This window comes from Tachyglossus aculeatus, chromosome 15 (assembly GCF_015852505.1).
Source record: "Tachyglossus aculeatus isolate mTacAcu1 chromosome 15, mTacAcu1.pri, whole genome shotgun sequence".
NCBI classification, from domain to species: Eukaryota; Metazoa; Chordata; class Mammalia; order Monotremata; family Tachyglossidae; genus Tachyglossus; species Tachyglossus aculeatus.
In genome coordinates, this window is record NC_052080.1 from 7140002 (window position 1) to 7165390 (window position 25389).

Genomic DNA, 25389 nt, shown 5'->3' on the forward strand with positions numbered 1-25389 from the left:
CTAATCACAGGTATTGTTATTGTCTGTAAAACCAGGGTGCAATTTGATTCGTCTGTGATAGTAGCTGTCTCTGGCAAAGGCAGTGAAATTGCCAGGACTGAAATGAACTGTATCTCTGGCACCCAAAATCCCCATGTCCTGAAGGCCAAGATGGTCTTTGGTGAATGAATGAACCATGAATCCAAATTAAAAGCTGGAGAAGATGAAAACTTTGCTACGGGTGAGGATTTTCCTTTGGTTTCAATACTAAATAGATTGTTTTCAAGCCTGTCACTGCTTCCAAGTTTTCTCTGTTTTGTTTCTATTAACTCGACCGTTCTTGACCTTTTAAACCCTCAAGGATTAACATTGTTTACACACTTCACTTGAATTGCTACCCTTGGGCATACTTGTGTCTTGTTACCTTAGTAGCTGGCCTGTGTGCATGGCAGGACTCTGTCTGTTCTTGTCAACAGTTTCCTTCCTTCCATCACTCTTTCTAGCCTAGGTGTTTTGCTCCTCTCTGGGGCTCCACTGCCAGAATGAAGAGAGAACAATCAGTCAACAATATTCATTGAGCATGTATTGGGGGCAAAGCAATGTTCTTAGCACTTGGGAAAGTACATTAGAATTAGCAGACATGATCCCTTTCTTAAAGAACCTACAGTTAGGAGGGGAGGTGTGATTATGTGGAAGTAAGGGTCTATAAAAACATGCACATAAGTGCTAAGGATTTGTGAGTACTTAAGTGTTAAGAGCAGTATTTGTTGAGAGGTCATTGTTTCCATCCACTGAGATCCTTCATTATGATAATGTGTTTAGCTGGTCCTTCCCACAGGGGACTGTCTTAATAGAACTTCTCCTTCAGATGCTGTTAGGATAATAAATGGCCCTGACAATCAATGCCAGAAATGTCTGTCAGCCACATTCTGGCATGTTAAGGAAAGAGAGGTAGACAGGAAATGGAATACAGCTTGATTCTGTGCCTCAGGATAGCTGAGGGGTCAAATCAGCTTGGATTGACACCTTGGAAAAACGGGGTAGGGTGCAAGGAACAGATCTGGTCTTTTCCTGGGTGATAAAGGCGAACTATCAGAGTAAAAGTTGAATTCAAATTTGGCATTTTCTGGCTTTGGGGAGTGGGTCTGATTATTGTTATTAATAGTAACACTAACGATTGTGGCATTTGTTAAGCAGTTACTATGTGCCAAGAACTCTACTAAATGTGGTGTTGGGTCAATACAGATAATCAGCTTGGTCACAGTCCCCATCCCACCTGGGGCTTAGAGCCTGAGACAATCAACACTCCTCTTTCCCCCTTTTCCCCCTCTTTATTTTAAAACTGCTATATTGCTTTTTTCTAACTTTCGCTTGGAATCTACTTATGCAAAAGAGTTCTTGCCTGTCTTGGCATGATTATGTGACCATTAAAGAAGTAGAACTTACATTCATCCAGAGGAAGTTATTCATAGATTAAAAACAGGTTCTAACAGCTTACCTGTTTACCATTTTTCCACAGGTTACAAAGTCTGTCAATCACTTGGTGACTGTAGTATGCTTATCAGATTCTCCAAGAGCGAAGATAGACCAATTCTAAATGGATATTTCTAGCTGCCCACACAAGAGGGAGAACAGCAATGAAATATTGAGCTCATTCTTCCAAAATAAACTATTAAAGGGGCTGGGGAGGAAAATGCCCTTTGCTGATTTTCCTGAGGATCTGGAAATTCAAAGTTCCTAAACCAGACTCTTACACAGAATCACATATACAGGACTGAGGATATTTTAAACTCCACCTCATCAAATAGGCCAAATCCTCTGCAAAGAGAAGGTAAAATCACATGGCTGAAGCAACCACATGTGGACTGCTAGAATAATTAAAATAATAGTGATTATGGTACTTGTTAAGTGCTTTCTATGTGCCAAGCACTATTCTAAGCACTGGGGTAGATACAAACTAATCAGTTTGGACACAGTCTCTGTCCCCCATGGGGCTCACACTCTTAATCCCCATTTTACAGGTGAGGTAACTGAGGCCCAGAGAAGTTGTGACTTGCCCAAGATCGCACAGCAGACACAGGTGGATAAGACACCCACTTTGTGGCTTCATGTTCCCCCTGCTCTTCCTGCTGTAGGACAGATTGGCACCACCCTATGCCATTACCCAACCATCCTCCTAGAAATTCCCAGAGTCCGAGAAGGACCAGGAGACGGCATTTTCTATCTCCCCTCTTGCCTAGTTCCATGTGGTCACAATAACAATAATAATGTCATTTATTAAGCACTTACTAGATGCAAAGCACTGTTCTATGTGCTGGGGAGGTTACAAGGTGATCAGGTTGTCCCACGGGGGCGTCACAATCTTAATCCCCATTTTACAGATGAGGGAACTGAGGCACAGAGAAGTTAAGTGACTTGCCCAAAGTCACACAGCTGACAAGTGGTGGAGCTGAAATTTGAACCCATGACCTCTGACTCCAAAGCCCATGCTCTTTCCACTGAGCCGTGTTTCTTCTCTAATGAATATTTCACGTAGTTCTTAAGGGGTGATTGTACTTTTCTTAGTCTTGAGATCTGCAGGAAAATAAATGTAGAAACTGTGTTTTTTTTCTTCTTGTTAAATTCTCTCAGAGTGCCTGTGGACTGGACATTATTTTTTTTTAAATCCCTGCTGTTCTCATTAGTCACTGGTTTTGGTTGATATTGTGAAACTTTGTTCTCGTCAATCTGTTTAATCAAGCTGGAGGTTTGCAAAGAAAAGAAAATGATCTTAGGTTTTACTATTCGGTTGGTACTCATCTTTGGGTTACTGTAGTGTGCGGAGAATCCAGGTTTTAATTATACACGCTGGTAAAAATAATTGCGGTGTTTAAGGACTTACTATATCAAACACTGAGCTAAGCGCTGGGATAGATACAAGATATCAGATTGTACAAAGTCCTTGTCCCACTTGAGGCTCATAGTCTAAGTGGGAGGGAGAACAGGTGTTGAGTTCCCACCTTACAAATGAGGGAACTGAGACCCAGAGAAGTTAAGTGACTTGCCCAAGGTCACACAGCAGGCAAGTGGTAGAACCTTAATTAGAACCCAGGTCTCCTACCAGCCCTGTTCTCTTTCCAGTAGACCACACTGCTCCCTCTCTGAATTGGGATGTATAGACCACTCCATGACTATTTTTATTACTTCCAGCACTTCTTAAGCACTTGCAGCCTGTACTAAGTGCCAAATTATTCCAAGAAAATCTGCCCTGAACTGGGCCAGGATCCTCACTAGCATTTATTGAGTGCCTTCTGTGCACAGCTTCTAAGTGCTAAGGTGCTAGTTGGAAAATGTGAATGTGGAGAGAAAAAAATGAATCAGGGAAAACTTCTTGAAGGAGGTGGGATTTCAGGAAGACTTTGAAGATGGGGAGAGCTGTAACCTGGTGGATTTGAAGGAGGAGGGAGTTCTGTGAAGGAGGAAGGGGAGGGGGCACGAGAGATGAGAGCAAGGCTCTGTCAGGTTACCTTGGGAGGAACAAAGAATGCAAGTCAGAGTGAAGTGGGAGGAGTCACTGAAGAAAATATTCATTACTCCGCCAGTTTACACCGAATGGAACAATCTGCTGCCGGACCAGGTGAGAATTTGCACATTATCATTTCTGTGTGGAAAAATTTTGGATGATGGCACCAATTAAATAGCTCCACAGCTGTCTGCGTATCTATAAATCACCTACGCCCCAGACAGTTGGATTCAGTGCAATATAATTCCATTTTATGTCAGTTCCACATCTCTGGGCTTAGCTTTCAGGAACCATGTTGTAGGTTCACTATAATACCACTTGATTCACTCTTTTATTAGTATTCTAGCGATTGTTGTATTCGGATTTCCTGAGCAAAGTAAAGGACTTTCAGCCTTGGGAAGAATGTAGGATTTTGTTCTGTCATTTTGGTCTTAGTATTTCAGATACCCCCAGACTCCTACCAGGAGTTGTGAATTCTATGCGCGCTTTTTTTTTTAATTGAAAGAACTCTTTTGAAAGAGTGCAAAGAGGGCATCTTATCTCTTTTCATTCATCATATTTGGAAAATGAAAGAAAGGGTAACTTCAAAAATGAGAAGACCTAATTATTCTTATTCTGCTGGAACGCCAGACGGCCTACAGCACTCAGGCTTTCGCAGTGTCTTCAAAACAACAAGAATCTTCAGAAAATCTGGGAGCAGCAAACAGTGTGTCTCATAATTAGTTTATCCTTAATCTGAACCTCACATTCCACAGTAGCGTATGCTTGCCTACCAGGAAGCATACTGGAAAATGAGTTTATAAAGACCATTTTTGCTGCTTTGCATCAGAACGCCATTATTGTTCAGCAGGGTTATTAAGCCAGGGCCATTGCTGAGAATGTGCAGAGCTCATGTAGAGGTTATCTGTATTCTGGAAAAGTGACAGCAGCCCTGGAGCGCTTAGCTAACCTAGGTCGGCGTGAGCAATTCGGCTGGTGAACTATAAGATTTGAGATGTAGGTTCTAGCCCGGATCGCCACTCTGCAGGGTGATGCAGTGCGCTTTGAGCTTGGAACAGCAGTCGGTAGATAAAACGGATTTCCCCAAGGTCCCTACCCAGCTAGTTTAAGGTCATGACTGCACGGTGACAACTGGTTTGAGGCTTGCCCCCAGAGAAGAGTTTTTAGTTAGCAGAGGGTCCACCTGGGGAATATACTGAGAGGGGCCTCCCAGTTCTGCTTATTTTTTTTTCCAATTTTGCCACCGATGGTTTGGATGGAGAGATTGAGAGGAGGTTTGTTGCACTGGCAAAGGACAGAATTGAGTGGAGCTGCTGGCATGTTGGAAGGCAGGAATCAAATTCAAAATGATCTTGGCACACTGGGAATATGACCCTTCTTGAGCAGGATGAAATTAAGAGAATTAATAGAGAAGCAGTTTGGCCTAGTGGAAAGAGCAGGGACCTGGGAATCAAAGGACTTGGCTCTGCCACTTTCTATTCATTCAATCGTATTTATTGAGTGCTTACTTTTCGCAGAGCACTGTACTAAGCGCTTGGGAGAGTACAATACAACAATAAACAGACACATTCCCTGCCCACAATGAGTTTACAGCCTGGGGGGTTGGAGTGTGAGACCGTAGGCAAGTCACTTCCTTTCTCTGTGCCTCAGTTTCTTCATCTGTAAAAGGGGTAAGATACCTGTTCTCCCTCCTCAGACCCTGAACCCCACGTGAGACAGGGAATGTATCTGACCTAATTATCTTTTAACTCACAAGTCCACACGTTGGCACTGAGCAAACACTGTTGGTAAATATTGGGCAGTGGTGGTGAATATGGTAATACTTCTGAGAGATGCTTGAGAACCAGCCCCCACTGGCTCTGGGTGGCGAAGAAACACCAGCAAATTTGAACTGGGAGGTGCCCTGGCTTGGAATAGTTATCGCATGGGGGCTCAGGGGAGAGCTGAGAAACAGTGTGGCTTAGTGGGTAGAGCATAGGCCTGGGAGACAGAGGTCCTGGGTTGTAATGCCAGCTCTGCCACTTGTCTGCTGGGTGACCTTGAGTAAGTCATTTCACTTCTCTGTCCCTCAGTTACCTTCTCTGTAAAATGGGTATTTAGACTGATTAGCTTGTATTAGTACATTGCCTATCATGTACTATGTGCTAGAGAAGCAGCATGGCTTAGTGGAAAGAGCCCAGGCTTGGGAGTCAGAGGTCATGGGTTCTAATCCCGACTCCGACTTCACTTCTCTGGGCCTCAGTTCCCTCATTTGTAAAATGGGGATTAAGACTGTGAGCCCCAAGTGGGACAACCTGATTACCTTGTATTCCCCCCAGTGCTTAGAACAGTGCTTGGCACGTAGTAAGCGCTTAACAAATGCCATTATTATTATGTGCTTAACAAACCCCCTAGAGCATAGCCTGAACTGTCACAAACACAGTCTAATGCTCCACAGCTTTCCTCTCTGAAGAGGAGCACCCACTGTTTTTTTATAAAATGCACTGAATGGACTGATTTCTATGCTCATTTTTCTAAAGCTTTTTCACATCAATTATGTTTTTGTTCTTACAAGATTCCTAGGTACTTGCGAGTGGGAGGTTAGACTCCCCCCTTTTACAGATGGGGAAACTAAGGCCCAGAGAGATTGTGTTTGGCTCGAGGTCACCCAACAGGTGGGTGACAGAGCCAGGGCTAGGCCCCAAATGTCCAGGCTTCCAGTCTTGTTCTCCTCCCACTCAAGTCTGAAGCCTCCTAGTATCTAATCAGAATCTTACCATTTGCAGCTGAGCTTTCTTTGTCATTTTAAAATGATATTTGTTAAGTGTTTATTATTTGCCAGACATTGTACTAAGCATTAGGATAGATACAAGTTTATCAGGCTGGACACAGTCCATGTCCCAGTGTCCCCCATGGGGCCCACAGGCTTAATCCCCACTTTACAGATGAGGTAATTGAGGCACACCCGTTGTTGGGTAGGGACCGTCTCTAGATGTTGCCAATTTGTACTTCCCAAGTGCTTAGTACAGTGCTCTGCACACAGTAAGTTGCTCAATAAATACGATTGATTGAATGAATAAAGTGACTTGCTTAAGGTACACACAGCAGACTAGCAGTGGAGCAGAATTAGAACCCAGGACCTTTGACTATCCGGCTCTTGCTCTATCCACGAGGCCACGCTGTTTCTATCAGAGATGATTTTGTTTGGGTCCCTTGGTTTTCCGATTAAATAACACAATCACGTCTGTGCTTACCTTCCTATATTGATAGTAAAGGATATTTCTGGAATCTAATTTTGCCTGCTTTGGGTGACACCATGAGATGATCAAGTGAAAGCCATAAAAATGCTGTCACCTTGGGATGAAAGGAAATGTAGATAGTCCAGGAACTTTTCCTGCAATTAGACAGCTGCGGGATTGCTACCTAGGGGAAAGGATGTACTCTCTAACATGAACACAGCCCACGTTCAGAGGATTTCGCTTCTGCAACTAAGGGCAAAATCGTTCTAGCCCAGCAAAATGTGTTTGGTGACTGCATCTTCTGGCATGAATACTGATGCTCAGTTGAAAAGACAGGCTGACTGCCCTTGGAGACGTACTATTGTTCTCACCCTGAGTTTGATTTTTATCTTATTTTTCTACTACTCAGGTTATTAAATTTATAAGACCTTGCACGCTACTCCGGATTCATGAATAAGCATACATGATAAGGGGATCCTTGCAGTTGTTGGCAAATCTGGGTTCTCCCTGAAACAATCTAAGTAACACCCTGAGCAGATCTGGTCCCCCATGCTAAATTTGTGTTCTGTTCTAAAGGAATGCACTTACAACCAAACAAGATTTTCATCTCCCCAGGAAAGAACAGGAGAAAAATTAATAATTGCAAATATCATAATTGTGGTATTTGCTAGGCACTTACTATGTGCCACAGATTTGTGTTAAGTGGGGGAAAGATATAAGATAGTCAGATGGGACATAGCTCTTGTCCCATTTGGGGCTCACAGTCTAAGTGTGTGGGGGGGAATGCAGATATTTAATACCCTTTTTATACCTTGTAGCTATCTCAGTGCACAGTAAGCACTTAACAAATGCCCTATGTATTATGATGTTTTCAGTCTCTAGAAAATGTTTCCCACTCATTTAACAAATCCTCCAAACGGTCTTTGAAACATTGAGAAAAGCTAATCTACTGATAACTGCACACCAGGCTTGCTTTAGAAGCAGCATGTCATAGCGGATAAAGCACAGGCCTGAGAGTCAGAAGGTTATGGGTTCTAATTCCCACTCTGCCACTTATCTGCTGTGTGACCTTGGGTAAGTCACTTCACTTCTCTGTGCCTGTTACCTCATCTGTAAAATGGGGATTGAGAATGTGAGCTGAGCAGAGAAAGAAAAAGTTATTTTTGAGGCTCATCCCCACCCTGCTCTGTTAGGTCACAGAGGTGGGAACAGATCACCAGGGAAATGATTAGAGGCAGTTGAGTTGTGCATTGGAGACATTTTTTCTTTCATTTTTTCCTATGTTTTCCTAAGCGAGTCTTCAGGTAAAGGAGGTGAATGTCAGGCTGTTCTCTTCTAAAGCAGACACAGGACAAACTAGAGACTGATGCCTGTTACTACTAAAAAAAAATTTCAAGAAAACTATAACCCATATGGAGGCATGATGAATGGAATACATTGCTTGTTTTCAGTAAGGTACTTTACATTCATGGTTTCAATTTCCTCTAGACTATGGGTAAGGAACATGTCTACCAACTCTGTTGTACTGCACTCTCCCAAGTGCTTAGTGTTGTTCTGCACACAGTAAGCTCTCAATAAATATCACTGGTCAATTGGCTGAAATAGACATATACACTTTCAAATCAGGCTGTTGGGCTAAAAAGCTTAGAGAAGCAAAGGTCCCCCAAAAGAGGCATTTCAGAATTTATTTTCTATTTTAAATTGGTGCTCTTATAAAGCAAAAATAATTTCAACTGATTTCTTAAAAGGCCATCCGTCACACGTAGCTGAAACTCTTAGTAAATTACGTGGGAGGGAAGGAATATGGCTCACTGGAAAGAACCTGGCCCTGGGAGTCAGGAGACCCAATTTCTAATCTCAGCTCTGTCTCTGGCAAATTACAGAACTCCTCTGGGCCTCAGTTTCCTCACTCGAAAATGAGGATGATGCCTGCTCTTTTTTCCCCTCACACTGTGAGCCTTGAAGGATGGGAACCATGTTCAACTGATTACCTTGTATCACAGTGTCACCAGAGGGGGAAAAAATGAAAGAGAATGTTCATTTTAACAACGTCTGTTTTACCTGGTCCAAGAACAGGGACACAGAGGCAGAGCAGCACCTGCCTAACCTGTGGTTAAGGGAGGAGACAAAGCTGTCAGTGGTAGCAGGAGCAAACCTCCCCCTGGACCTTTTAAAAGGGAATCAACGCAGTTCCTGGAGCAACAAAGAGTAATCTGGGTCCCTAAGGATTGGCACCTGGTCTCTGGCTGGGGGTCCGTCTCTGTCTCTCCCTCTCCTTCCTTCTTCAAAGACAAAAACAAATGCGAATGAAGTAGTCACATGGGTTGAAGCACGGGTTTCAAGACTTGGAACAACACAAGACATTTCTCCTGATGATTTTTATTTCAGAAATGTAGTTATTTCTCTAAAACATATTAAAATAGAAAACATGTCCTTTGATCAGTTATACAAAGAAAATACCAATATAGTAATAAAAATACTGAAATTATATGAAAGCACCAGAGTGTTAGAATAATTTTACTGGTAACAATTCTAAATATATTTCTGGCAGTTGTACAATAAAGTGCTATTAAATCTATTGAAAATTAGAGGCAAGAATTTCAAAATAGTTACAATGGTGTATTAAGAAATTTGAAGCTAGATTCACCACAATTTCTAGGATACTCTCTAACGATTAGGTGACTTTCAATTTAACAGAAACTTTATATAATCCACCATGAGAATTGAAAGAGGATCTACATTTGGTTCTCAGTAATTCATATGTAAACAAATGACATTATGAATTCAGAAGTATGAGATGAGCTGTGGACTACTAAAAACGACTGTTCAAATGAGACACTGAGTGAAAATATGAATTCATACAGAATAAATCAGGACAAGCGTAAAGGTTAGGCTGTCAATATCTTCGATATTTATGGTAAATTTTCAGCAATTCTGCATTAGTCACAAAAGTCACATTGTTAACAGCTTATGTTACTGAGTTTAAGAAGGAAAGACTGCTCAAAACTTCAAGCCGTTATGATTTTGTTAGGCAGTATTATCTCACGAAAAAACACCAAAGAGATACTGTTAGATCAAAGCAATTTTCCAACCTGCCCAAATTTTTCCTCAGTTTTTAGCAAAGGAACACATGTCCACACTGAGCAATTTTCTCCATTATATTAAAGCATCTAAAGCCAAGAACTCAGCATGCATGAAAAATGACTGTGCACATAAAATGGAGTGGGAGAAAAAGGTACTTAAGGTGGAGGTCAGTCAGTTTCACGTCTGGAGTTGTTAAAACTGAAATATAAAAATTTAAGTTAAGTGGAGATACCACAGCAGTGTGCAGTCAAGGAATTAAGTTTTAGTCCAGTTTTCAGAGTACTCTTCTCAACCATTATTTACACACCAAATTTCTACTCAACCACCAAAGAAGCTCAGTGAAGTTGTGCAGCATAAACAACCCCTTGATCAAAAATCTAAATTCAATCCTAGGTTAATTTATTTTCCAATATATAGTACTCTAGTGTTATAAAGTTTGATTCTCTTGTTGAGGTCATTTTTCTGTAACACTGAAAAACCAACTGCCTCCAGAATGACTCTCTTCATCTTTCCAGGTGTGCTCAGGAAGACCTGCTCTCCTAGATGTTTTTCTCGATCTTGGCTTGTTTCAGCCAGTTTCAACAGATGTTTGTGGGCCAATCCAAAGGCTGTTTTTAGGATGTTTCTTTTTTGGGAGGTACAAATTTGAGCCCCAAATTAGCCATTTGGATCTGTACAGTACATAGAGTGCAAACTGTGGCTATTCAAGAGATTTTTTTTCCTCCCTTTAAAAATAGGGATTAATGCAAAATACAATTGTCACCCACAACAGTTGCTTGAAAGAACCCTTCCAGGAAGCACCAAGTGACAAAAAAGGGAAAAAAAACCCCTTAAACCTATCGGATGGTAGCTACTGTTTTTGCCCAAAATGAAGTGAGGGTGACAACAGAGTCTCAGGGAATGCTATTAGCAAACTGTGGCCACTTGGCATTAACTACTGAAACACTCTAACATTCCTGAAGAAGGCTGACTATAATCTGAAAGTAGTTCGGAATTACAAAAAGTCATGATTACATAAATTACACATCTTAGGGGTACATTTTCTTTACTCAATATACACAGACTTAATATACAATGGATAGAAAAGCTAATACGTTTGTTCAAATGTGGCAATTCAGGTCCACAAAAAGGCAGAATATCTCTTGGCTGCAATATAGCATTCGGCTTGCACATTATCAGTCCACCGTATATACAGGATAAGACCTAAGATGTGACATTTAAGGTACTCCAACCGAAAAGGAAAAGTAACTCGTATTCAAGTGTTACATTGTCCAATTTTGACCTCCACTTGTTCTATAACCACATTCCATTCATTTTTTCCAGTGTTCAACGTCTCTATTTCTCTTCTTCCCTCATTACACAAAAAAGTTAAACTACTTTCATCGGCATCTTTGTTCTTGCTTTCCTTTCTTCTTTGAATGGCAAGTAACCTCAGTGCTGTACTTATGACTCTGGAGAGCACAGATGTACACCACCAGAGCCTGTTCTGGTTTAGTGGAGAGTTTTGGAGTCTGACTTTTTCACTACTTAGCTCAGGGAGCCATGCACCCTATAGCGCATCGCTTCTCCGATTGTATAACACATACAAGCAAAAGGTGGCAAAGGAGAGTAAGAGGACTGTTAGAGAAGTCAGTAACTGTTGGAACCAGAGACAACGGTCAACTTGCTCTTGAAGTTTCCTATTGAGGTCTAGTAACCGTGTAAGCTGAAGAGGAAACAAAAATGGTGAAAGACTTTTTAAGTCTAGCCACACAACAGGACATTTCTCATGTGAATGCCACATATGAACATTAGAAATCCACACATGCAAGCTATCTATCTCAACCCTTTAATGGCAAGTGGGGAGGAACGGGGCCTGAAACGGCTATGCCACGTTCATTTTGCTTTACACACTAATTCTCACTCCCTTGTTTTTACTAGGCTCAGCAAGTATCTCGCAAGAGAGAAGATGGGTACGTGGTGACTTCAGAGATGTGCAAGATTGCCTGCTACTACATCTCTCCAGTGCAGGACTTCTTCCTCGGAATCTCTCAAAAGCCAGCAAGTTCTTCTGTCCTGCACCTCACTGGTAGGATTAGACTCAATGCAATGGGGTATTTTTTTTTTAATTAAGGAACAAAGCACTGCTTTAATGAACTTCAAGAATTCTAAAGTTATGGGATAGTTGATATTTTAAATCCTGAAAAAAAGAATTGGAAGGAGATTAAAAGTAGCTTACCTGTGAGTATAAATCCTCATTCGTCTTCGTTGGAACATTGAAAGCGTTTTCTTTTAATGAGAGACTAGAAGGTTTGCTGCTTTCGAGAACATGGCATCTTAACCTAGAAAAAGCAGAGTGGAACAGTAGATCCAGACTTCAGTTTTCAGCATCAATTTAAGGCTCTAACTCACTGAATTAACAAATCAACTTCCATTCTGTTTCTCGGTAGGAGGTGTTGGAATCTCCCAATGAGAAGGGCTGCAATGTCGGGCTGACCTGTGCCACAGTCAGTCCCTAAGCCAGCAGTCAAAGGCTGCCTGAGAAGCCACTGCTGGCAATCAATCAGTAAATGGTATTTGAACACTAACAGTGCGCAGAGCACTGTTCCAAGTGCGTGGGAGAATACAATATAACAGTACAACAGAGTTCGCCACCCACCTCAGCCCACTATTTTTCAGGAATCCTGCCGGACCTGTCCTCCTGAAGGAACTCCCTTGGTGGTTCTTCGGTCAGAAACCTACACCGCTGATATCATCACCCCAGCCAACATCTTACCTGCAGAGCTGGGCTTTTTTCCCTGGGACCAACTGCAATAAGTAGTCACTAGGTGAGGAGTAAGTTTATTAGGGGCAAGTGATTTTTTTCCCTCCTTCCAACTCAGATAAGAATGAAGTCCAACTAAATTCTAACACGTCTCTTCCTGCAATACCTTTGCATCGTGGGGGCTGCAGCTGTCCAGAGATTAGCTCTATCTTCTAGTGTTGGGAGAGCACGGAATCCATGCCCACCATCTGCTGTCCTTTTTTGCCCCACACAAAATCCCAACCCCACCACTGCTGTGGCTGGTCCTTTTCATCTCCCAGGTTCCTACTACCTTCCTTGGTTTGTTGATGTGTCTGTCTCCATTCTTCTCCCCCACCTCTACCCAGAACTTGTTAGCCTCTCAGGGCACAGCCTCTGGGTCTAAATCCCACTTGTGGACTCTTTCCCAGCAGTCAGGACAGTGCTCTGCTTCTGATACTACTATACTAGAGATCCTACAAAAGCCTTTAAGAAGTCTGCCACTTTGAATGTTTAAGGGTACTGTTTCAGATGCCTTTGACTGGTTGTTGTTGTTTTTTTAAAAAAAAGCTTATCAGGTCTTCTAAAGCTGCCAGAGATGAATCTGAGAGCCCCAAACTTGAGAACATTATGCTTAAAAACAGAATTATTTGAAACGACCTGATTTGATATGTAGGAACTGGCTATCTTATTTCGAACAGAACTATGGATTTATATACCCTTCTCTTTCAAGTAGCAAAACACTCCGTGTTTGTGAACATTCTCACTTGTGAGTGTAGGACAAAGGGAGGGCCAGGGTGAATTAGAGATGTCTCAACTGCTGAAGTGACAAGGTTTTTTTAATTATACATATGAACTGGCATTGATCAGTTCATGTTTTTTTTCCCCCCAGACTGAAGCTTCCCCCTACCAACCCTGAGAGGAGACAGCGTAAAGTTGTCCCAAAGACAGATCCTACTTTTAACCACAGCACTTGGGCTCTCCCTCTGCTTTCTTCACTAGGCTTTATCCCTATTTCTGACCCCTCTTCTCTCTTTTCCCAGGGCAGCAATTTTCTCAGGCTATGGTGTAAAGATTAAAACATGTTTTCAGTAAAAATTCATTCCTAAGAATCTCAATTTCCACAACATTAGTGTGTTTAGACACAGAAAAACACATTACTAAGTCCCCTAGCCCTAATCCATTTTAATGTTTGTTACACAGCCGAGGAATCGAACCTATTAACTGTTGTACTGTAGCACCATCAATGGTATTTACTGAGTGCTTACTCTGTGTGGAGCATTGTACTAAGCACTTGAGGTAAGTTATAATATATACCTTATTGATATGTATATAAGTCCTGAAGGGTTTGTTGTACTTTCCCAAGTGCTCAGTACATTGCTCTGTCCACAGTAAGGCCTCAATAAATACCTCTGATTGATTGAACTTATTTAAGGCTAACTATGGGAGCTCTCTTGCCCCATTAGCCTATAACAAACTGAGCAGGGCTCATGTTGGTTGCAGGTGAGAACAAAGCAGAAGCAAAGCTTTCACATTTGCCTCATTTCTTAAAGTTTAGTAAGCTTAATGGGGGTAAGGTAGTGGAGAACTAAGGACTAGGCTTACCTACTTTTGGAGCTCTTCCTTGCCATCTTCGCAACTATAAACAATCAATCATATTTTCTGAATGCTTCCTATGTGCAGAGCACTGTACTAAGCGCTTGGGAGAGTACAATAAACAGAATTAGTAGACATGTTCCCTGCCCATAAGGGGCTTACAGTCCAGAGGAGAGGAGGACCTCTAGATAGGTTGTCAAGGGAAAGATGGCACTGTTTCACTGGGCTGATCGATGTCCTGGCTGATCAATGCCTAGTGAAGGAAGATGACATCCGAGCTGCCAAGTATGAATTCCTTTTTCAAAACTGTGGAAGGGACAGAGGAGGTTCCGGGTCACTCACCTGTGCTCCATGACTTTGGTACGGGGCACATCTTTCCAGAATTGGGCCAGTTCAGCTGCCCCTGTGCCAGAAAGCTGCTGCTCCATTTCAGCAGCCATTATCAGGAAACGGTCTTGGGGGGAAACCATGAAGCCTGTATCCCAAAACAGCAAAAGCAAAGGGCCTCAATAGTCAAATTAGAAATGCTTTTGGCAGTTTTACCATTCTTCATGTCATTAGCCTGTATCTACCCCAATGCTTAAAATAGTGCTCGACACATAGTAACTGCTTAGCAAATACCATCATCATTATTAATATTTTTCTTCAGTTTTAAGAGAAAATTTCTATATTAAGCGAGGGAGGCTGTAAAGCACATATATGGAGGATTTGATTTCAGGAAAATTCTCCTTAACTTAGAAAAGGGATCTCAGTGAAAAACAGCTTGGCTTGTGGAAAGAGCCCGGGCCTGGGAATCAGAGGACCTGGGTCCTAATCCCCGCTCTGTCACTTGTCTGCTGGGTGATCCTGGGCAAGTCACTTATCTGTTGCTTCAATTACTTCATCTGTAAAATGAGGATGAAAATATCTGTTCTCCCTCCTATTGAGACCGTGAGTCTCACTGTAGGACCTAATTATCATGCACCTATCCCAATGCTTAATACGGTGCTTGGAATATAGTGTTTAATAAACACTACTTTTTACATTATTAATGTTATTATTAGTGCGAAGTAGGACAGTGCCAAGCGTTTGGGGCCCAGACATTTTTGGCTCTGTAGGTAACTGACCAACCAGGATCCTGATAAGGACATGACCACAAGAGTTATTTTTACCAACTCTGGCTTAAGACTTATAATCAATCATATTTATGGAGTGCTTTCTGTCTGCAGAGCACTGTACTAAGCACTTTAGAGAGTACAATAGAACAGAATTTGTAGATCGATCAATCAATTGTATTTATTGAGCGCTTACTGTGTGCACAGCACTGTACTAAGCACTTGGGAAGTACAAGTTGGCAACATATAGAGATGGTCCCTACCCAACAGTGGGCTCACAGTCTAGAAGGGGGAGACAGAGAACAAAACAAAACATATTAACAAAATAAAATAAATAGAATAGATATGTACAAGTAAAATAAATAGAGTAATAAATACGTACAAACATATATACATATATACAGGTGCTGTGGGGAATCAATCAATCAATTGTATTTATTGAGTGCTTACTGTGTGCAGAATGAACTAATTTCTTGGCAGAATTTAGAGTGTAGAGGAGGTCTGGATACTTCTAGGTATCATCATGCTCTTTTTGAGTTACTAAATAATCTGCATATACAAAACTGTTGCTTCTCTACAGTAAGATGAACTTCCATTTTTTATAGTCCATGTAAAAATTTTCATTTGGAAAACCAAGATTAAGAAATGTGTGATTCAATTTTGACAACATGCACAGCCACATCAGGATCCGAATAAATTAAATTTAGATAATGTCTCAAAAACAGCTAAGCCAAGAGAAACAATCTTTGGCAATGTGCAGGCCGTTATCTGACTGAGAGAATGTATTAATTAGGAAACCAGTCATTTAGGATAATAAGATTATAAGCCCTGGAGCTGTTCAACACACAAATCTTTGCATTTTAAATCCTGTAACAAACAAGGAAGGAATTGTTGATTAAGAGCAAAATGAGAGATGGATATGTGCCTTCTGAAACCTGTGGTGGGGGAGGGGTGTGTGCTTAATAAAGTACTATTTAACAATGACTTGACTTACCCCCATGAAGAGACACCACTATATCTAATGATGTGCCAGGCTCACAGCTACTGTTGCTTGGTTTAACTCTATATTTATCTGGAGCAGTTGTTCTCACCTGAAATAGGAAGCGATCCATTTGTTCCCCAAATCCAACAGTATAATTACCATAAGTTTGACACATTATTTAAAAATACAGAACTCAAAAGATGGCAGAGTGGACAGAGCAAGGGCCTGGGAGTCAGAAGGTCACGGGGTCTAGTCCCAGCTCTGCCAATTGTCTGCTACATGACCCTGGGCAAGTCATTTCACTTCTCTGTGCCTCAATTCCCTCATCTGTAAAATGGGGATTGAGACTATGAGCCCCACGTAGGACAGGGACTGTGTCATCTCAAATTCCCTTCGGCATTACCCTGACTTGCTCCCTTTGCTCTTCCCCCACCCCAACTCCGCGCTACAGCACTTATTTCTAGATCTGTCATTTGATTTATCTTGATGTCGGTCTTCCTCCCACCCCCTCTCAGACTGCGAGCTCCTTGTGGGCAGGGACTGTCACTCTTTATTGCTGTATTGTACTCTCCCAAGTGCCTAGCACAGTGCTCTGCACACAGTAAGTGCTTAATAATATGACTGACTGAATAGATACATGTGTATGTATACACAGATACATGTATCCTACGTTTGCTATACTTACATAAATTCATTTTACCTTCTATGCCATTATGATACTGTAATTTTAAGTAAAGCTGTAAAATGAAAACCTGGTAAAATCATGCCTTTCTCCAGAATTGACCTTAATGTTTGCTTTTTTTTAAATCAGCCAAATGTTTGAAGCATATTAAAATGAAGATATTTACCTTAAATGCCACTGTATTTTTAGCTACATTTGTGAGCACTATTAAGCATTTTTTCTCTCCAATTTCTTTAGATCCAAAATACAATTCTTCCGCAGGGCTATATGGAAACAATGACAGTTCATGAAATTTGCCCTTCAGCAATCTTTGCTTTGCACTTCCCTATCAGTCACAGAAAAGTTGAAGAGAATATTTAACAATGGAACTTTCAAGGTCTTGTGCCAGGACTGAATCACAGTAAGAGACGACAGATCATTTTTTGAAGGTTAAAACTTACAAAGAAACAATTCCAGTACTGAGGCCTGAACGTTTCATTACAATGGAAACCTTGGGACCAAATGCCATTTTGCAGAAACTGAACCCACGGAGGCAGAACATTTAGAAGAGGCCTGAGTAGATTAAAGAACTAAATTTAAAGTGAAAAGTCCTTTTCATACATAAAGGGGGCAGCACAGGGGAAGAGACTTAGCCCAGTGAACAAGCCTCAACTCCCCAAAGTGAGTTGGGTTTGAAACTGCAATCTGGAACATAGAGCTGACTTGAAGGCATTTGTGAGCAGCATTACAGGTGGTCCTTCATTTACTTAGACCTTTGCTGGCCTTACTTCATTTTATACTTAGTTCATTTTATAGTTCAACTCCACTAACTATACTGCACTGAAAGCCATTTGGATTTGAAAGGATTTTGTTGATACAAAGTTGAATTGCCATTGCTAGAATGCATGGGCCTGAGTTCCTCTTCAGATTAGGGATTTCTGGAATCCTGTAAGGTCTCAAATCATAAAAAAAATAAAGATCTTCCAAAGGAGGAAAATCTGATTTAGATGACTCAACCCTTAATTTAATACTAATTTGTTTTCAAACTATAGTTGAAATATAGTACATTTTTAGCCTAATTCACAGACTTGCATAAATGATCAAGAAATGTTATGACTGGAATGGTTACTCAAATCTGTGTTACCTGATGTGCAATAAAAGTCCTTTAAATACGCTTAATGGTTTCTTCACTGATTTTGTTTTTGACTCTCCTTTGTCGCACTCTTCAGGTTTGGAAATTGAGTCTTCTGGTTTGGAAATTGGTTCTTCTGGTTTGGAAATTGAGTCTGCCAAGCTTATCTGTTCAACAGCAAGAACAATTATAAAAGAACAAAAACGACAGCACGTGAGTCACACTTTGACAGCCAAAAAGGTTTTCCTCACAGAAACATGACAACAAAGATAGTCTTCCATTTGATTACAGATGGAGGACTAGTCACCATAGACTTTTGGGAAATCTGTCAACATACTTCAAGGCCCTCATTAAGCTTGCATCGGAGCAGTGATGTTTCCTCCTTCTCTGATCCCCAAGAATAGTGGAATTCACTAGTACTAATCCCAAACAGAGTTAAACTCTGTTAAGCTCTGGGGATCCAGACTGGACCTCAGTGCAACAGTAAAAATTAACCCATGTTCTGAATGGAATGATGGATGGAAGACTCCACACATTAGCAAATGCAACTGTCATGAACCAAAATTTCCTCCTGAGAGAATGAACCTTGCAGGAAGCAGTAACGAAACTCTATTTTAAAACCATTCATTCATAAATTAATACTTGAAAAATAATTTTTAGTTAAATACAAAGCCACAGACTTTTGGTTTTTGACAAATACCTTTTTGGGGCCAGGGAGTTGTTCTTCATTGGAATTTGGTTCTCCAGTTTCTTTACCATCTGTATCTATATCCTCTTTACTTTCAGTTTCATCCTCGCTGGTAATAGGCCCGTTTTCACACAGTGGAGTCTGAAAGTCATCATCTACCAGTGGAGGATAACTATACTTGAAAGGATCCTAAAATAGAAGAAATAAAAATATAATTTTTGTCCAACTAATGAAAGGAGCACAGTCAGAGCAATAAACTAGACAAAGTGCCTCATACAATGAGTTTAAAAGTCCTTTTAAACAACGACTTTCCCCACCTAAGTTTAAACATCAAATTATGACCCCATATACTTCCTACTATATTTATAAAACTTCAGGTTCAAGGGACTAGTAGGCAAAGAGGGGATGGTGACAATCATAGCAACGCATGGTGCCCTTGTTAATAAAATAAATTACAAACTACAAAATCCTAATCTGAGGTGAATTTTTAAATGCTCGCTCAACTGACCTCAGTATCCCTACACCTTAATTTAGGAGAAATGCATCCCCCACTAATAGCCAATAAATTATGAATTGGTTAGCCCTGGGCAAGTCATTTAGTTTCTCTGTGCTTCACTTTCCTCCTCTGTAAAACGGGGATTAAAGACCTGCATTTCTTCCCGCTTATACTGGGCACCCCATCCAACCTGATTATCCTGTAAGTCTCCAGTGACTAAAACAGTGTTTAGCACAAAATAAGCTCTTAATAAATACTATCATTATTATGAACTACTACTCTGTGGGATACTTACAGTTCCACCCATATGTGAGGGGAGGTATTCCATACTGACATACTCTTGCACTTCATTCTTACTTGTGAACTTCAACATGTTTATTGCATCTGGGCCAAGCCAACCTTTTATAATTTTAAAAGCAGCTAAAAAGAAAACAGCAATTTCATTTAACTGCCTTCGTGTTCTCATTTTTACGTATTGTATGTCCCATGAGCTAGCCAATCCTTAAGGACCCTAAGCTTTGCATTAACTGATTTAGAATGAAGCCATTGCTGATTTCACTATGTGGCTGGGCTCACGTATTAGGAGGGGGGAATAAAGAGTACAGTGCCTGGTGCTTAATGCTGTTCCTGGCATACAGTCAGCACTTAAATCCCATTCAAATAAAAATAATTAAAAAAAAGACAACAATGGCTTGATGGACATTTCAAATACAAATATTTCCATCCCGATTGTCCCATAAAAGTTCAGTTTGACATGTTTAAAAACAACTTACGTCAATCTCGCATTACGATTGCAAATTGATCCAGAAAAGTTACAAAATACAAAACCAAGCTTTCCCATGAAATATTCTGGATAACCTGTTACAGGGCTTTTGACTCTGGACTACATATTGCATGTGTCTTAACATTTGTAAAAACACTTGGGCTATCCTCTAGCTGGCTTAAAAAATGAAATTCAGTCAAAGACTAAATGTATTTTCATGAAGTTAAAACAACTCACCATTCATGATCCATGGCATGTCAAAGACCACTATTTTAGCTGAAATGATAAAAAGAACACATTGGAATGAGGTTTAGCATTCTCTGTCATTTTTGCCAGACATGAAAATCACAGGTCACTGGGGGGCTACTACAAACTGGGCCTGAACAACTGAGTGGTCAAGTGCATAAGGCGTAGCCTCACCACTACCCCATGTAATCCCACAGAATGTGTCAAGAGGATCCTTTCTCAGGAATAATGGAACATAAATAATGATATCCTTCCATGTGCCATCTTCCAGTCAGTCCAGTCTTCAATTGTTCCTCTTGAGCAGTGGTGTGCAGACCCCAGAGTCAGCAAGACCCAGCTCCACTGCTGTGGTTTTTTTGTTGGCCTGTATTGTCCCAGTCTTAAATAGAGGCTTCTCTCTTTTGGGGGTTCTTATTATCACGGTTTCCACAATTCACTCTGTGAACAATGTAACAACTTCTCAAATTAATTCTGGACAGTCGTTCTGGATTTGCTCTAGAATAACCCCTGGCACTGACATTTGTCAAACAGAAATCATTCTGGAATTTGTACATATTTTGCCTTTCTTGAATTTGTTGGTGTCCTATTTCCATCTTTAAGTACCATCCCTATATTCTGTTTCATCCTCATGGCTTTCAACTCTTGCATTTCAACTACTACTATCAATTCTTTAACCCTCATTCCCTTTTTTCCATCTTGATCCTTTTAAGCTGTATATTTTCTTCCTCCTGCTATCATGCTTGCTCTCCTCAATTACCTTGTGAGTCTCCTCCCTCACTGCTTGTTACTTGCTATTTTTGCTTTTGCTCTACTAACTAATGAAGTTAAAGGAAAAAATACAGCAAAATCATTTTTTATACAGTTAACAGTCTACCAACTCTGTTAAACTGAATTCACCCATGCAAATTCACCCAGATTCACGCCTTCCCCTTCATTATGCCCCTCTGTGAACTCAGGATGGCCCTTTCTCCTCCCTGGGACACATTCAGATTTTCAGACTTAATCTGACTTTAAATTAACCTTCAAGGAAAACAATGTAATACTTAGAGCACCTGTAAATATGTGTGTTGTGGGGGGGGGGGGAGGGGCAACCCACCAACATTTTCCATAGCCAGATGTTCCTTACTATATTTAATATAAAATAAATTACTTACTGAGGTATTTAGGATAATAAATCTTAAAGCAGTTGATGACAAACCGAACGATGTCCATGTCCTAAAATAAAGGTTGATGTTTAATCACCATGATTTAGGATTCTTAAAGGTGCTAAACATTTCATGTAGAAATATTTGAATAACAAAATGAGGAAAAAAAAATACCATTACAAAATCAAGTGAAGATTATGCACATGAATCTGGATATGATTGGTAAACAGAACACAGGAATTAATATGTATGGAACGGAGATTAGTGATAGCAAAATTAATCTCAGAGGAGGAGCTGAGAAACAACAGATGCCTAGGAGGGTGCAACCAGTTGGCGTTTTTACATCCCCAGTCTAATCACATGGTGTGGGTCCCAGACAGGGAGCAGTGCTCAACTTAGCTCATGCCCCAATCAATCAATGGTACTTGGTGAGCACTTTGACTGCAAAGCACTGAATCAAGTGCTTGAGAGAGTATCAAGGACACAAGACACACATTCCCTGTCCCTGAGTTTTCAATTTAATGGGGAGGTTGGAGGGGGGAGCCAGACAACAAAAAAACAAACAAAAAAAAACAGAACAAAAAATATGTAAATAGTAGGAGCTGGTGAAAGCATAATGATGTAATAAATAGGACACCTCCATGGTGGGTGTCCAGAAGGTAACCAACCATCTGTGAGTTAATATGCACAACACAAGACCAGCCCAAGCCTGGTGCCGGCTCACAAGGCCATGTAGGCCCTGGGATTACTTCACAGTACACCCTCAAAACACTGGGGTTGGGCTGGGAAGGGGTGGCTGGCCTCCTACTATTGAGGTCATTTCCCAGCCATGTTAAGTAGACCCAAACCTAGCCTACAAACACTCAGTGCAGCTACTTTTAAAATACTTCAAAGATTAGAATATTTCCTAAAACAAAACAGTACAAACACTTGCAGAGTGCTACATTAGAAAGCCAAGGGAAAACAAACAAACAAACAAAAAACGGTTAGGGAGAAAAGGACACAGACATAAAGCCTTTGGGAAATCTAAGCAGTTCTGCTAACAAAATTATAAAGCATAAATTATGACTCTAATATTCTATATATGCCTACACTGTGGCCTAATGGAAAGAACAAAGGCATGGGTGTCTAGAGCACGAGGGTTTTATTCCTGGCTTCGCCACTTGACTGCTGTGTGATTTTAGCCTAGTCAGTTATCTTCTCTGGATCTCAATTTCCTCATCTATAAAATGGGGATTCGATAACTGTTCTCCCTCCGACTTGGACTGTGGGCCGTATGTGGGACATGGACTGTGCCTGATCTGATTGTGTTGTATCTACCTTAGCACTTAGTACTGTATTTTAACATAAGTACTTAAACACCACAATTATCACCAAACTCTTTCACCTTGTAGCAGACACAGGTACTTTAAAAGATGGTGGAAATGCATTTAAAAAAAATGCTCAAAGCTTGTGAAGTTGCTTTGTTTTTGATAGCATACCTATTTCACCTGATTACTTAATCACAAGGATTTCCATTTAGGTGGAAAAAAAATGCTCTCCCAACTCAATTTCTGATTTTTATGGTTTAAAACAGAAGCAAAACATATTGAATGGGGATTGGGTCTGACAACTTGACTCTAACCCAGCACTTACAATAGTGTTTGACAAATAGTTAACTTAATACCATAATTATTAAAGCAAAATAGGAAACTAATTTCCTGTTGACTTGTTTCCATGGGAAGAAAAATGCCAGCCCCAACCCAGTCAGTCAGCACGTTTCTCTGAGCTTCCTGAAGGCAGAGATCATGTCTTCTGTATTCTCCCAAGCACTCAGTACAGTGCTCTGAACAGGATAAATGCTTAATAAGCACTATTGATTGACTTTGCTCTTTCAATCACTGGCAGCTCATCTTTTTCTGCTTTTCTTTCCTAACAGAACAGGTTGAAGTGACTTGATGCCTTGTCGCCTTCTCTTCTTTGTTTTTTCCTCCTCTTTTCCTTAGGCTGTGGCAGAAGAGCAGCAAACACATCCGCCCACTGCAAACTCAAGTCTATATGATGACTCCTAGGAAACAACAGCCGCTGACTAGGCTAACTGTTCCTCGGGTCCCTGGCAAGGCTCTGGAAAATGAGTGTGACAGGGATTTCTCTCTCGAGCCCCCCTCCTCAAAGGAGATGCATAATAATAACAATAATAATAGTAACTGTGGTAGTTGTCAAAGGCTTGCTGTTTGACGTGGGCTGGGACTGACAGTGAGAGAACAGTTATTTAATCCCCATTTTATAATTGAGGTTACGGAAACAGAGAAGAGTTAAGTGACTTGTCCGAAGTCACCCAGCAGGCAAGTGGCATGGCTGGGATTCAAACCCAGGGCCTCTCACTCCCAGGCCTGTGCTCTTTCAACTAGCCCACAGTGCTTCTTGACGGGGAACAGCAGAGCTGTGTTGGGTTGCCGACGCTCTGACTTGTATTTGGTCAAAGAGCAGCAGCTGGAGCCACAGAGGGGAGGGAGAGCCTGCATGAGGTTGGTGGGGGAGGAATACATGACCCATAATCTAGTCTACCCTGTAACCCCATCCACTCTCTCCTGTACTGCACTGATCATCTGTAATAACAATAATAATAGCATTTGTTAATAGTGATTTGTTAAGTGGTTACTACACACCAAGCACTGTACTAAGTGCTGAGGTAGATACAAGATAATCGGATTAGACACAGTCGCTTTTCCATATAAGTCTCAAAGTCTCAATCCCGATTTTACAGATGAGGGAACTGAGGCACAGAGGAAGTGAAGTGACTCACCCAAGGTCACACACCAGGCACGTGGTAGAGTGGGGATTAGAACCCAGCTCCTTCTGACTCCCAGGCCTATGCCCTATCCAATTCAATACAATTGTATTTATGGAGTGCTTACTGTGTGCAAAGCACTGTACTAATAGCCGCTGGGCCTTGCTGCTTCTCTATAGGCAGTGTGTGTCACTGCATTACGATTTTCCTTTAGACGCACGTTCATGTCCTAACTTTTGTAACTTTTGTAATCTCTCAGGTGCAGCTTCCATGGAACAGAAAGATGATCTAACATATGGGCAGAGTCCCACAGCTCTGCCTTTATGCTGTGGGGAACTTGGCAAACAGAACCTCAGGAGAACAGGAACAGTAAGTAGGATTGCGTTTCTGTGTGGATTCCTCATTCTGGGAGGGCTACCAGCCTGCTGGTCCTGGTCAGGAGGCTTAGTGATTCGCAATTAGCAGCGTGACCTAGTGGAAATAAGTCCTGGACTGGGAGCCAGAGGATCTGTGCTTAGTACAGTGCTCGGCACGTGAGCACATTCCCTGCCCACAATGAGGGCTTGGGTGGGGGAAAGGCTCCTACTAAAAGTAGTATGGAATGGGGCTCCTGCCCTCAAGGAGGTTATATTCAAGGGGAAATACAAGTAAACATTAAAGGATCATGTGAGAGGGGATTAGCTCACTTATACCACGATGTTCTCCAGAGTCTCCTCAGGAATTTAAGAGCTAATGTGCCTAAATTACTACAAGGGAGACTTTGCGTTAATGAGATTAATGAGTTGGATATCAAAATGAGTGTTTTCACCTCTAAAACCTAATTTAACACATGAGGAAAGGGAAAATATTAAAAGACACTTTCTGTGAAAGAAACTTTGGCTCTAAAAGGGATTAGGAGTTTAAAAAAAATTCATTTAAGAAGCAGCAAACTGATGGCCCACTGTCCTGGGAAAGGATTCCAAGAGCCTAGAGACTATTAATAAGGTGTGTGAAATAACTAGGAGCAAAGTAAAAATCTTCTGGAATAAATACGCTGCATTCAGAGTCCTTATTATCCCTGTCTTTCCAGGAGTCACAGGGACGGACACCTGCAAAATTCCAGCTTGTAACTATTGCATAGGGGGCCTACACTGAAATGTCAAAGTGTAATTAAAAGGAACAGAATGGCAGTTCAGCAAAAAAATGCCCAAAGTAACATGTTTGTTTAACCTTCATTAAGCATTTACTATGTGTCAAACACTGTTCTAAGCACTGGGGTAGATACAAGTTAAT

At 41.1% G+C, this 25389-nt stretch overlaps 1 protein-coding gene across 3 annotated transcripts in view; it reads right to left on the minus strand.

Annotated features, from left to right (window-relative positions):
- The window catches only part of MOSPD2 (motile sperm domain containing 2), a 47331-nt gene that overhangs the window by 3969 nt on the left and 17973 nt on the right, over positions 1 to 25389 (minus strand). The window contains exons 6-17 of one of the 3 annotated variants that reach the window (XM_038757114.1): positions 21357 to 21417; positions 20194 to 20232; positions 19489 to 19613; positions 18710 to 18886; positions 18022 to 18176; positions 17065 to 17161; positions 16229 to 16325; positions 14483 to 14615; positions 12002 to 12104; positions 8935 to 9103; positions 1478 to 1590; positions 404 to 513 (exon numbers count right to left, since the gene is read on the minus strand). In XM_038757114.1, the coding sequence (XP_038613042.1) occupies positions 9038 to 9103; positions 12002 to 12104; positions 14483 to 14615; positions 16229 to 16325; positions 17065 to 17161; positions 18022 to 18176; positions 18710 to 18886; positions 19489 to 19613; positions 20194 to 20232; positions 21357 to 21417 (1053 nt within the window). In that variant the 3' untranslated portion in view covers positions 404 to 513; positions 1478 to 1590; positions 8935 to 9037. Of the gene's footprint in view, positions 1 to 403; positions 514 to 1477; positions 1591 to 8934; positions 9104 to 9127; positions 9982 to 11096; positions 11489 to 12001; positions 12105 to 14482; positions 14616 to 16228; positions 16326 to 17064; positions 17162 to 18021; positions 18177 to 18709; positions 18887 to 19488; positions 19614 to 20193; positions 20233 to 21356; positions 21418 to 25389 lie in introns of those variants that run through there. The other 2 variants (XM_038757115.1, XM_038757113.1) reach the window with 2 other exon arrangements.